General features: G+C 35.6%; 1 protein-coding gene across 8 annotated transcripts in view; it reads right to left on the bottom strand.

The window, feature by feature from the left end:
• LOC126771006 (protein turtle) overlaps nucleotides 1-13,336 on the bottom strand; it is a 54,497-nt gene that overhangs the window by 10,378 nt on the left and 30,783 nt on the right. For 6 of the 8 annotated variants that reach the window (XR_007669505.1, XM_050490631.1, XM_050490628.1 and 3 more), the window contains exons 2-7: nucleotides 4,534-4,659; nucleotides 3,084-3,226; nucleotides 1,917-2,063; nucleotides 1,681-1,816; nucleotides 1,160-1,401; nucleotides 414-684 (exon numbers count right to left, since the gene is read on the bottom strand). Coding sequence is in view for 7 of the 8 variants with exons in the window: in XM_050490631.1 (XP_050346588.1) it covers nucleotides 414-684; nucleotides 1,160-1,401; nucleotides 1,681-1,816; nucleotides 1,917-2,063; nucleotides 3,084-3,226; nucleotides 4,534-4,606 (1,012 nt within the window). In the remaining variant the exon portion in view is untranslated. Of the gene's footprint in view, nucleotides 1-413; nucleotides 685-1,159; nucleotides 1,402-1,680; nucleotides 1,817-1,916; nucleotides 2,064-3,083; nucleotides 3,227-4,533; nucleotides 4,660-7,499; nucleotides 7,675-13,336 lie in introns of those variants that run through there. The other 2 variants (XM_050490629.1, XM_050490630.1) reach the window with 2 other exon arrangements.

A 13,336-nucleotide genomic window follows, 5' to 3' on the forward strand; every position in this document is an offset into this window, starting at 1 on the left:
AGTGGCTTGATGGAAGGCCGCAGACCCGGAGGACCTCCGGGTCTGTGGGTTCAATTTCCAGATTGGGTCAATAAAAAGTTATTGGGTTTTTCTTTCAGAAAATTCTCAGTAGCAGCCCGGAGTCTGAAAGTTGGAAGTGTGTTCACTCCTGTGCCTCGGAAAGCATGAAAGCTATCGGTCCTGCGCCTGAACTCTTTCCGGTCGTGTTGGCTTACCGTCCCATCGGATTATGAGAGTTAGTGAATAGAGAGTGCACCTGTGTTTGCGCACACACTTGTGCACTATAATATCTCCTGCGTAGTTGGCTAATCTCTCTTGGGATTGGCCGCCGTGGCCGAAATCAGTCTGGAGGTCATTATGTGGATTAAATTAAATAAAAGTTTGTTTAAGTTCGAGTTGTTAAAATTCCTCACATTCGACATTCAGATAGGCGGAAGCACTTTGTGGATCGCCAATTCCATTGGAAACTTCGCACAAATATTGTCCAGAGTCGTCTGCCGCTACAGGATTTATAACTAATGCTCCATCTCTGCGTATCGTCACTCTCGTCTCCAGGGCTGCGACCTCTGCCACCGGCGCCCCCTCACGGAACCATTTCACTGTCACATTTCCAGGCAAAGCTTTTGCTTCGCAAGAAAACTGAACTTTCTCTCCTTCTAACTTAGTCTGATTTGTCGGCGGCATCTAGACAAATTATAGTAAATAGTCTATTAGATCATCTATTATCATGTTAAGCTAATTCGGACATTTGGATAAAATTGATATGACCGTATATATGTTGTGTATGTATCCTACTGTGTGTTGCTTGTTTGCGGTTGTTTTTTTTCAATTGAGCACTATTGTGGTGAATTATATATTTCTGGTATATTAAATTTCATATTCGGGTAAACTAATTCGGGATCACACGGTGACAGTGTTTTTATTTGTGGTATTTCTACTAGCACAGTGCCTCAGAAAGAAAGTTAACATGCCCTGCACATGATCTCTCTCGGGTAGTGTCCGAATGCCGTTCCAGCCGATTATGAGAGTGAGGGAATAGAAAGTATTTACGCAGACATTTGTGAATTAATGTCTCCTGCGCAATGGACTAGCCTCCGTTGAGAATGGACATAATTATTGACAGCAAAATTTTCCATCAAACCTAGCAGTGTCAACTCACAGTGATGACAGCTCCGCCAGCGATGATAACTCGTGCAGTGTGTGAAACTTGCCCCTCGCCATTTCTCGCTATACACGTATAATCGCCAATGTCTTCGTGTCGGATATTGCTTATTCGAAGTTCCGTGCCGTCGTTAAAGATGCCAACCGTTCCAGATGGCTCCACCGGGTTCGCGTCTTTAAACCATAATATCTCAGGCGTTGGTGTGCCCTCCGCTTGACAGTTAAGAATAATAGCATCCCCTGTAGTAAATAATAACAATGTTCATCAATATTAAAATTACTATTTCAAAAACTATATTTATAAAAATTTTCAAACGCAGACGAATATACATTAGCAGAAGAAGAAATTTTAGGAATAATTTGCTTTGTTCTTTTATTTATATAATAAATTGGATCATCATGCGGTATGCTTAAGTCTCTTGATTTTTTTTTAAAATGATCGTACGGAAGTGTTACAATATTTTAAAAATGGATTGGGTTTAACAGCTTATAACTGTCATATAGATAAAAGTATCGAACCTAAATTGACGTATATAATGTCTTCCGGTGTGATGGAGAAGCGAGGCGGCGCGTGTACGTCGAGGTGGAACCAGGTACCATTTTTGTGTTGATTGGGTGAGCGATTGAGAAACACAACCTTGCACTCGTACCATCCCTAATTTAATGAAAGGGATATAATATGTCGTAGTAACTTAGTAAGTATAGCTTTACAGGATATCATACAAAATGGTACATAAGAAACGTTCACGCATTACCTGATCAGATTCTTTAATATTGGTGACGTTGAGGCTAGCGGCGCCGTACGGCGAATCCGGAGCGACTCGCGAGACTCTGCCTTCATAGCCTTCTCCACTGTGGGTCGGGTAGCTCTCATACCAGATGTATATGGGGATGTCCTGACCCTACATACATTGAACATGTTAATTTCTGCCATTCAGTTGGTGCGGTTCTCGAACGACTCCTGTTGAGCGCTAACTACTTAAATATAGACACAATACGTACATTTACTACCAATCAGTTTCCGAGTAGCCTCGATTTAAATACATTATCTCGTTACAATTAGGTGTTTTAATTGCCACAAGATAAAGCTAATCTACAACTTAATTACATTAACAGCGAACAAAAGCATGCAATGGTAGGAACGCAAATAAAAAAATAATATAACTGTGACATTTTACAAAAATACTTTAACCATAATTCTTTAAAGGATTGGTTTACAAGACTTAATGTTGTGAAATGGTATACTAAGAAACAAAATAATATGACATGCAGTTAGTTTGAGGAGGATTTAATTATTAATAATTACAATTTATATATTTGTCTAAATTTGCAGATAGAAAGTGGGTGAATCCGACAGCCACAGGAAGAGAGAAACAGACAGAACCGCCGCCAGTGCGCGAGGGAGTGCGCGTGCCCCGTGTCAGCCGAGTAAGCTACAACGTGCTCCCCATACTATCTTGGAAAGATAAACTGGTGCACCCAAAACAAAAAAATTTATAGCATTGTAAAAATAAATTTGTAATCGTATAAGATGTGGTAGTGTATGTGTTTGTTTATGTTATCGAACGGGGGTCTGCTGCTCTCTCGGACTCGCATTGAAGGCCTTTGTCACTGTGGTGTTAGTCGACCGGTCGGTGGGCGACGCGTCAAGTAATAGGCAATACGTTGAAGAGGCAGTTACATAAAAGGCGTGCGCGGAGGTGTCGCGGGGCGGCGGCGGCGGGGCGAGCCCCCGCCCCGCGGCACTCGCGGTACCACTAGCACGGGACAATACGAACTGTCGAAGTCGACACAAGCACGTTATATATACTTTACATTCTGCGAGGCGCGTCGTGGGGACGAGCCGACCTTTACTGAACAGAAACACACACACGATAGATGAGCAGCGTTGTAATGTAAGAGTGGAGTGTTGGCCGTCGTACCGTTTCGCCTACCTTCTTCTCCCACTGCAAGACGTACGGCACGGGGATGTCTTCGGGGAAGTCCACCTGGCAATTGAACACGACGCTCTCTCCGAGAATAGCTGTGATGTGGACAGCATCTTGGTGGTCTTGGTGGCAAGTTACTGCAAAAGTGCGTGACTTATATTTAATATTATTATACGTTATTTACAAAACACTTATTTATCAACAGTATAGAAGTGGTATGGAATCAAATGTATCTATTTACCTCAAACAGATAGGGAATTGATCTTATTTAACCTATTATCCTTAGCTATTAACTTTCAACAATAATTAACATGTAATATGTAAAAGTATCTTCTATAAGTTATTGAGAATAGCAGAATAATGTTTGCAATTATTAGTTTATTAATTTAAAGGATGCTAATTGTATATATTCTACTGTCCTGCTTTGAAGTTTTGATTATAATGGAGCAGCAATGTCCATGTAAAGATAGTTTAATACTAGGAATCTCTCTCTAAATAAATATCATCGTGGCCATTCTTAACGGAGAATAGCAAACTACGCAAGAGATATTAAAGTGCTCGAGTGTTTGACACAGTTAAACTCTATTTCTTCACTCCCATTATTAAAAGGAGCTAATCACACACGACTGAAGATCGTTCAGCAGGACCAACGGCTTTACAACGGTTTAATTAAAATAACATAATTATAACTTACCATACCAACCCAATATGCTATGCTATGTATATTTGCAAATTAGGTTTCTAAATAGGTCATTTTAAGGTCATATTATGCCTACCAAACTGCTTTACGCGATTTTGATGGATTAAACGTTATTAATCCGCTCGTGCGTCATAGAGTGTTGAGATATAGTCTAAATAAAGTTTTCTCAATAAAACCTCTAAGCCTCTGGTCTCTAAAGCAAAAATATTTTTTCAAACCCGACTGGTCGATCCTGAGATTAGCACGTTTAAGCAAACAAACTTTTCAGCTTTATAATACGAATATGGATTTATTGAATATGCAGATGCATCGACTAACGAAAGAGCACAGTACCAATTAAAAAAAAAGAAATTATAAATATTTAATCCGTGAATTCCACACATATATTTGAGTTAATGAGATTTATAAGGATTTATGAACGTCCATAAACCACATCGTTCTATTTTAGTTTTTTAGCCACCTTTGAAGTTCTTAGTGTTTACTTCAGCCGTTAGAAAGGCATTTGTCTTGACCCCCTCCACCATCTCTCGATTTGTACGACCATCACACTTTTTGTTCCAAATGTATTTAAAATATTATTCAGTTTAAAATAATCACATACACTAGAATATAACATGATAAACTAAACAGGTGACATTACATACGCAGCTCAACTCAACCCATTACATAGGCCAGCATCTCTAATGTAAGTACAATTTAGTCTTATTACAAGCGACACGGAGGGAAAATAATAGGAAACGGTACCCGGCAGGTTGACTAGCAGCAAGAGGAGCAGGCCGGCGGCGATGTGCGGCGGTTGCTCGGCGCGCCAGCCCATGCCTGCGCTCCCATGTCACGGCCGCGCGCGGCGACTCATTCTCGGTGCATCACCTGCACAAACAATACTTTGTTAGCGAATATATAGGTCAATAAGTAGGTATCATAGTTACAGAGCCAACAAAATTCCAAATTTCATCTACGCGTCCCTTACACGCCTTTCTTGATGCGCATATCGCGGTCCACATATTTTACAAACGTATGAACATTTTGAAGAATATAGTATACAATATTTTATTTTTAACTTTGAACCCAATTTACCCATACAAAATAAAATAAAACATTATCATGATATCAAGAGCCGAACCAGCCCTCAAAAAAGGTTAAGGTCATGGCCACCCGAAAATCCCACCCCAAATACGAGTTGGACTACGGAATCACTTAATAATAATAATCGATACATTGCATTCCTACAAAGGAGAAGCATAAAAAATTTATGACGCCCCCCGGGGACGCTTTGCCCGCATAGATCTGTAGGCACTTCTACCGAACTCGGGTCTAGAGTAGGGCATGCCCACCGTGCCAACAACGGTGGATCCGAGCCTACCGTACCGTAACCGTAACAGCCTGTGGTGCTTGCCCGGGTTTGAACCCACGATCATCGGTTAAGATTCACGCGGATTCTTACCATAGGGCCATCTCGCCTTTTTTTTTTTTACACATAATACATATTACTGTAATGTAAAAAAATAATGTACTTAATACAAGTTTATTTAGACTTTTATACTATATAGTGAAATAATTAAAAAATAAATAAAGATTAGTAAATATATAAAACTTTTTGGTTGAGATATTAGAAATTATGCATTACATCTCTTACTGTATGTACAACTTTGTGACAAGAAATTTTATGTCTGATATTTGCCGTTATTACATTTTGTCCCGCTTTTCTAAATATTTAATTCAATTTGCGGAATCCTTTATTAAAAGTACTAATACTATTTAAGTTACTCATTAGTATTTTTCCCTGTTAAGTAATTTATTTTATCACATTACAATAACGCAAACTGTATATGAACTGACAGTAAGCCACGTTTTTACGAATTATATGTTTGTATATAACATTGAAATAGACATTAGGTTGGTGAAATACACATTATATTGTCAATTCAATGTAGTATAACTCACCGGTTATACCCGCTATGGCCAGTACAATACCAATAAATTACTACTTGAACTTATTACTATTGAACTTGCCGCACGCCACTTTCATTGAATATCAATATTTCTTAACAAAAATGCTTATGTTTTTAGTGGTATAAATAAATACTTTTTTAAAAATATTGAACATAAAATGTAACTCAATTATAAAGAAAAAAATTTAATGTTTCTGTATTATTGCGTAGTTGGTTTAAAAAGCATTCGTCAGAAAAGCGCCCGCACCCTCGACTGCTCCCTCGACTACGTTGACATAATTAACTTTACCTCTCACAGTAAACAATATAACTGAATTATAGTATATCGTAATAAAAAAAAGTTTTGTACTATCAGATTAGCAGTTTCTGAGCAAATCAAAAATAAATCAAATGACGATACTTAACTCGTACCCACAACACATTATACTTGAGTACACAATCAAATCGTCCTTGGACTCGTTCCTCTACCGCAATAATTGCACTGCATCACGATACTCTAGCGGTATTTCCTACCTAGTTTAACTCTTGCCCTCTACAAGCGTTCGTGTTAGCGTAATCAGCTTATCGATTTTGTTATTAAGCGGACTTATAAACTAGTTTTGATTTCTGACGGTCGAGTTAAAAAAGCTTTATGAAAATCAATGTTAGCGAAACGCGCTTGCACTTGCGGTGCTTTCTTTCATTTACCATTTGGTTAAGTAAAAGATAAGACGCTGTAACCTAACTAGAAGACTAATACAGTCTTGGAAATAAAGTTTAAGTCACTTACTTTAGAAATGATAATAATTCCTGTTTTATGTTGATTTTTCTGTAGAAAATCATGAACGACAAATAAAATAAAATATTTCTAAATTTTGAAACGCTTTAAATTAGTAAACTGTCGATGTACTCATTATAGCACTAATGTATGATGTATTATAGAACTGTCGTTAAAGACTAAATAACAATTGTTATATGATTATATAAATTATTTTACGTGTTAGATTTTCTTTTTAATACATACAACGTATAGAATATAACTTTAGAGAGTAAAATGTCTCTTGGTTAAATGATAATTACTACTATAATATTAACACAGATAATAATGACTAATCTTTTTTCAGTCATTTTAAAATTCGAAATCGTTCTAATGTAACTTATATAAATGGCATCAATGATCAGTCAGTTGTTTCATTACAATATGGGCCACAGCCACAGCCAACTCCCATCGCCGATAAAAAAGTAAGTGCATAATATAATATTGATAGTGTGATTTCGTACTTATGTTATACCACGTAAATGTCTTATTAAATTTTAAAGATACACTGACCTTGATACACAGTTGTAAATGAATTTAACGAAACTTATTTTTTTTAATTGCTTCAAAATTTACCAAAGACAAAAATATAATCACGACTTTGTCTGATTTAAATATTCAGATAAATCCATGTATTAATTTTGTGATCCTAAATTGATATAGAATATATACAAAAGTGCGGGTCCATATAATTGTACCGTAATATATATTGAACCTTAAAAAAATCAAAAACAGGCTTTTGTGACAATACCACAATTTGAATAATTTCATTAGAGTTTATGTTATTTTTTAAAGGTGGTGTAGACTATAGGGACTTGCATAACGATGTAGTTTATTATTTAAATGCATATTTGCTCCGCGATGAGCAGTAATAGCCGAGTGCAAGAACTAAGGCTGGATGGTCAGCGCCTCGCGGTCAAAGTGGCTGCTGCGGTGCTCGCATGCCGTATCGATTTCCGTACCTTATCGTCGCACTATGTGAACGCGTTGCGGGACGCGCGGTTTTTATGGGCGTGCTGGGTGTGGGAAGATTACGGCGCTGTCGTATGATGCGGACGGGCTCCGTCATCTGTGGAGGGCAGTCATGAGCTCACAGTGCGGCGAAGGGCGCGTGGCGTGGCACGTGCGTATGGTCGCACGGCGGGCCGGGCACTGCCCGCCACAGCCGCCGTATTGATCGGTGCGCGCGCAGGCCGCCGCCCTTGTACATGAATGGTCCCCGGAGCGACTCACGTGCTCAACGCTCGCTCGTTGACGCTGCCCCAGCTCGCCTAGACACTGAGGCTCAACTCACCAATTTTTAACGTCTGTTTTTGCCAAATGTTATTCTAATTTTACTAAATTTAGTATATAATTAATAATATAATTATATTGGACATAAATGGTGACATTGTATATATTTAAAAAAAATCAATATATTGTTTAAGAAAACGCTTATCAAACGAATTTTATCAATTAGTAACCTCTGTAGCTCCCTTCCACACCAAAACCAAACAGAAGCTCTATATCTAACAATATTATTATATTGTAATTAATAATTTTTATAAAACGAAACTAATATCTATTAATTAATTTAAATTTCATCTCAAAAAACATTGATAAATAAAACTTATCACTGATTAAAAATAAAAAGACGATAAAGAATCGTGGAGTATTTGTTGATTTTCATACAGGGTAAATAAATATTTAATTAACATACATATACATACATATGTATATATATAAAGTGGTGGGAAATAGTAACTACTGAGTTTCTCGGTAGAATCTACATTCCGAACTGGTGATAGCTTTACATTTAATTCAATACTATAACATGACGATACAAAAGGGCTTTCTAAGCCAACTTGAACAAAGAATATTTTGATTGATTCGAGAGGTCAGTTCAGGAGTCCAGTCCAAAATATTCTTATTTTAATATCTTATTGCAGCATGTAATCTTTAAAAAAAAATTGAAAGAGGTATTAATAAAGTTGTACTTCAAAGCGATTTACTTGGTCCTTACACATGAAACTTTCGAAAAAATTTTAAGCGATAATTATTTAGTGTCTTTTAATTATTTTTCATGTTCGGACAATGAATTACTAATTCATTGTATTTACTTATGTACGAATATATTGATTAATTTAAAATGAAGAATGAACTTTTATATGATGTTTCTTATACAATTTATATTTAGAGTTTTTAAACTATATGACGATGAATATACCAGGTATGTGAAATTCAAAATATGTTAACAATATAAAAAAAGCCGAGATGACTCAGTGGTGAGAACGCGTGAATATTAACCGATGATCGTGTTCAAACCGAGACAAGCACCACTGAATTTTCATGTCCTTAATTTATGTTTATCTCGTGCTTGACAGTTAAGGAAAACATCATGAGGAAACCTGCATGTGTCTAGTTTCACTAAAATTCTGTCACGTGTATTCCACCAACCTGCATTGGACCAGCGTGGTGAAACAAGCTCTAAACCTTCTCCTCAAAAAAAAAAGGGAGAGAAGGCCTTAAGCTGGTGGCTTTTTTTATTTTAATTACAAAAATCATTAAATCATATCATAATTGGTTATATTAAAAACTCGTCTTTAAATATTTTTAATATCTTAAATCAGATTTTATAATAAGAAAATAAACAGTGACAGACGGTCGCGAATCATATAAAGCTTCAGTTTATTGAATGTAAGAAACACTAAAACTATTAGTAACTAACATAATTTAAAAATATTGGAAACTTACGTTTGAAAAATTAGAGGTGCATTACGGTTTTACGATATTTTTATATAAAGGGCGAACGCTCCTCCCAAATCTTAGATTCATCCAACCTATCCGTACTTCGTTTCGTTCGGTTTCGTGTAGGCTGCTGGTAATTTATAATGTATATAATATAACACTATCTCATTATATTTACAAATATAGCGTGAATAGAGTTCGTTGCTTTTATTTAAGTTACTGTGTACGTTTTTCGTGACTAATATTCATTACTTAATCCCAGACGCCTGAATTTTTTTTGTTTTTTCGTTTGAACTCATTTTGTTCAAAGAGTAATTTATCCAAACAAAGGACTTTCTCTTTACTCGGTTATAAATTAAGTATTAATTAAAAATTAAAAAAAAACCTTTCATAGGGATGAAATTTCATATTTGTACTAAATTCACAATCGCTTAAATTTGACTGAAATCTGAATTACAGCTCCGTTGACGTCATAGTAGTAACGAATCTAACCTAAATTTGTCCAAACTTTTTCAGGTTTGTGAGATACTCCATGTCAAAATATAATAAAATATTCATTAGAACTGTTTGTATAATGATGATATTCTCCTGGCCATTTGCGAACAAAGCGACTACTCTCAACGGAGACTAGCTAACTGAGCAGGAGAGAATAAAATGCTCAAGTTTATAATATGAGCATTTTTTTATATTATAGAAGGCAAACGGGCAGGAGGCTTAACTAATGGAAAATAAGTACCACCACCCATGGACATCTGCAACACCGTTGCAAATTGTATTTGTTTGAGTACTGACGAATTTTATGCTCGACACGATTATGGTATGTGTAGATAAACTTAACATAAAACACTGATTTAATTTTATCAACCCTATGAGAAACCAATAAAATATAATCTATATTAATTCACATAAACAAAGACATGAGCATTGCTTGTTATTTTTTTCGGATTGTATAATGTTGTGGCCTTGACAGCGTCACCGGATAGAGGAAGTGGGTGGAAGAAGTAATCGACTTAGAGGACTATAAAATGTGTGCCCATTTAACGAGTCAGTCTTACGCACGTACTAAGGATGTCCTGTAAAACACCCTAGGGCTTTATTTAGAAGGGTGGGTATTGGTTGCAACGAATAATATTCATAACTGTCTGCAGGACATAATAAACCCAAGACTTCCGGCCGGCTGCTTAAATGAGGATAATGTTTTGTCTATTTGGTAAATGTTTAATGGCGGTAAGTTGTCAATAGATGTTTTATCGTAGCATGTAAGTAGGTAAGATATTTAACAATACTTTGATAAAATATAAACAAATAATACTAATACGTATCAACTAATGGACGGTGTAAACATCACTTTTCTATTAAAGTTAAGAATTATGACCGTTTTATTTCATATGTGATTATTAGCAATCGATATTGCCATTTATGCGATCACTCGCACAAGTCGCAGCTATTCACATTAGTTACAGCGCTACGAATGTAACGAAGTCGGGGTCTTCGATTTGACGCACTTCGCACGAGCCACAGCAAATCGACTGTTTCTTTATCGCATTTCTAAGATATTTGATTATAAGCATGAAAAGAACGATGGAATGCAATTTGAAAATTCTTTAACGCTTCAAAAGGAGAAGGAACAATTTGATTTTAAACGAAAGTTATGGTTTCGAATTCAGATAGGCAACTAAATTGACTATTTTTGCAGTGCTAAGTTTGTGTTAGCAATTCAAGGCGGGTAAGGGCAATGAAGAACCTTAAATGTGTTGAAAGAATTTTGTTATTCGTATGCGTAATCACTCAATCGCAATGAATTAATGTAGAAAAATAAGTTCCAATCTTTCAAAACTTTTCACACAATAAAAGTAAAAACTTCTATGTTGCTTGTCATAAAGGATATATATTTAATTTTGTTCCATTCAATTGGGAAAAAAGTAACCACGAAATAGTTTCTTGCCAGTTCTTTTAGGTAGTTACTTCATTTCGAACGGGTGGTAAGTTTACATTGAAATGAAAATAACAATTTAAGTATATTTTGATTTTGAAAAAAGGTATTTAACCAATGTCGGATTAAGCCGGGCTGATGATAATGTCCATCTGGTGCCACTTCATACAATGATGTTTCAAGAGAAACGAGCCAACTGCGTAGGGCTTTGTGCAAGCTCGTCTGGGTAGGTTCCACCCACTCATCAGATATTGTACCGCAAAACAGCAGTACTTGGTATTGTTGTGTTTCGGTTTGAAGGGTGAGTGAGCCAGTGTAATTACAGGCACAAGGGACATAACAACTTAGTTCCTAAGGTTGGTAGCGCTTTGCCGATGTAAGCGATGGTTAACATTTCTTACAATGCCAATTTATATGGGCATTGGTGACCTAAGTGGTCATTAGGTCACCAATCATTATTATATACATATATACATATCATTAGGCCCATATGCTCGTCCGCCTACCTATACCTATAAAAAAACATATATTATGAATTATCATGATAATCCCAACTAAATTTAAGGTACCTATGTCTAATAAAAAAACTAAGTCTTCAACATTGACGTCTCTACAATCTAACGAAGCAAAAATAAACAAAATGCGGTCGGTGATTTATGTCTTGAAGGAGTTTAAGGAATAAGTAAAGCAATAAAAACATATCCACGTATGTTACACGATGTAGTATATTATATACAAGTAGCGCAACATTTTTTCAACAAACAATATAATTTGAGTATTACACTCATTCCTGTCTTTCTATGAACATCGAGTTACGTAATTAATACCTAAATTATGAATGACTATAATGTATGAGTATGAATTATATTCAATATTTAAATCTGAAATTTAATTTATGATTGAATACAATTGAATTTAAATATCCGCAATTCATAGCGTACATACAAGTAAAAAAAATGGTTGCAAAATCTTTCCATTTTGTAAGAAATATAGGAAGTTTACGGATCTAGTTCGAAGATCGATTGAAGTTGACACGGATCTTTTTAATAAAGACTAGTTATATTCTCATCATAGGTATGTACTATTTTAATAGGGATGTATTTGCATATCCTTTGTATACTCTTTTTTTTTTTTTTATAGAATAGGAAGGCGGACGAGCATATGGGCCACCTGATGGTAAGTGGTCACCAACGCTCTTAGACATTAGCATTGTAAGAAATGTCAACCATCGCTTACATATCCAATGCGCCACCAACCTTGGGAACTAAGATTTTATGTCCCTTGTGCCTGTAATTACACTGGCTCACTCGCCCTTCAAACCGGAACACAACAATATCTTAGCATTTCTGCCAACATTCCACGTGTTCATGATTTGTACAGTAGCTATTTTTAATTTTGATAGTAGAATATCTGATGAGTGGGTGGTACCTACCCAGACGAGCTTGCACACAGCCCTACCACCAGTAATCAAAGCCGCATAAGTTCCTCTAAGTTCAGCTCAGTTCAAGCGTGACATCCTGTTTATTATTTCGCTTGTCGCTCGGATAAGAAAGGTCACACTTAAAAAACCTCAAGTAATTAAGAAATATTTATATAGAGAAAGTTACTAACATATTAAGTATTCTAGCAAATAATTATTAGTTAAATAGTTTCTGTTTAGATATTTTTTGGATACATTGCTAGTTTCTTATTATATTTGTTTAAATTAAGTACTTCATTATTTTAATAGCGACCTTTCTCGACTTTAGTATTACATTTTTGTGTGATATGCACAAATTTAAATACAATACAAACAGTATAGCATCGAACGATATCGCTCTTTGCTTACCTAATTTTTTTTCTAATTTATTTATCTCTTTAATCTCCGTAATTACTTAAAACATTATTTTTTATTTCATTTTATTTTAATCTTCAATATAGAAAAACTATGTAAATAACGATACTATATATTAATTCTATGTAATGAAAAAAACTAATGTACTTGGTATATATAAAACCAGATAAAAGCAGGTAGAAAGGAAGGAAACATTGACGCCGGAAGATTCACTTACTGAGATACCGATTGTGTAAGAATGAACAGTAGAAATTATTAAGCTGAAGCCGTAGTTTATTGTAACACTTAATAATTAAATTTAAGTT

The sequence above is a fragment of the Nymphalis io genome, chromosome 10 (assembly GCF_905147045.1).
Source record: "Nymphalis io chromosome 10, ilAglIoxx1.1, whole genome shotgun sequence".
NCBI lineage: Eukaryota > Metazoa > Arthropoda > Insecta > Lepidoptera > Nymphalidae > Nymphalis > Nymphalis io.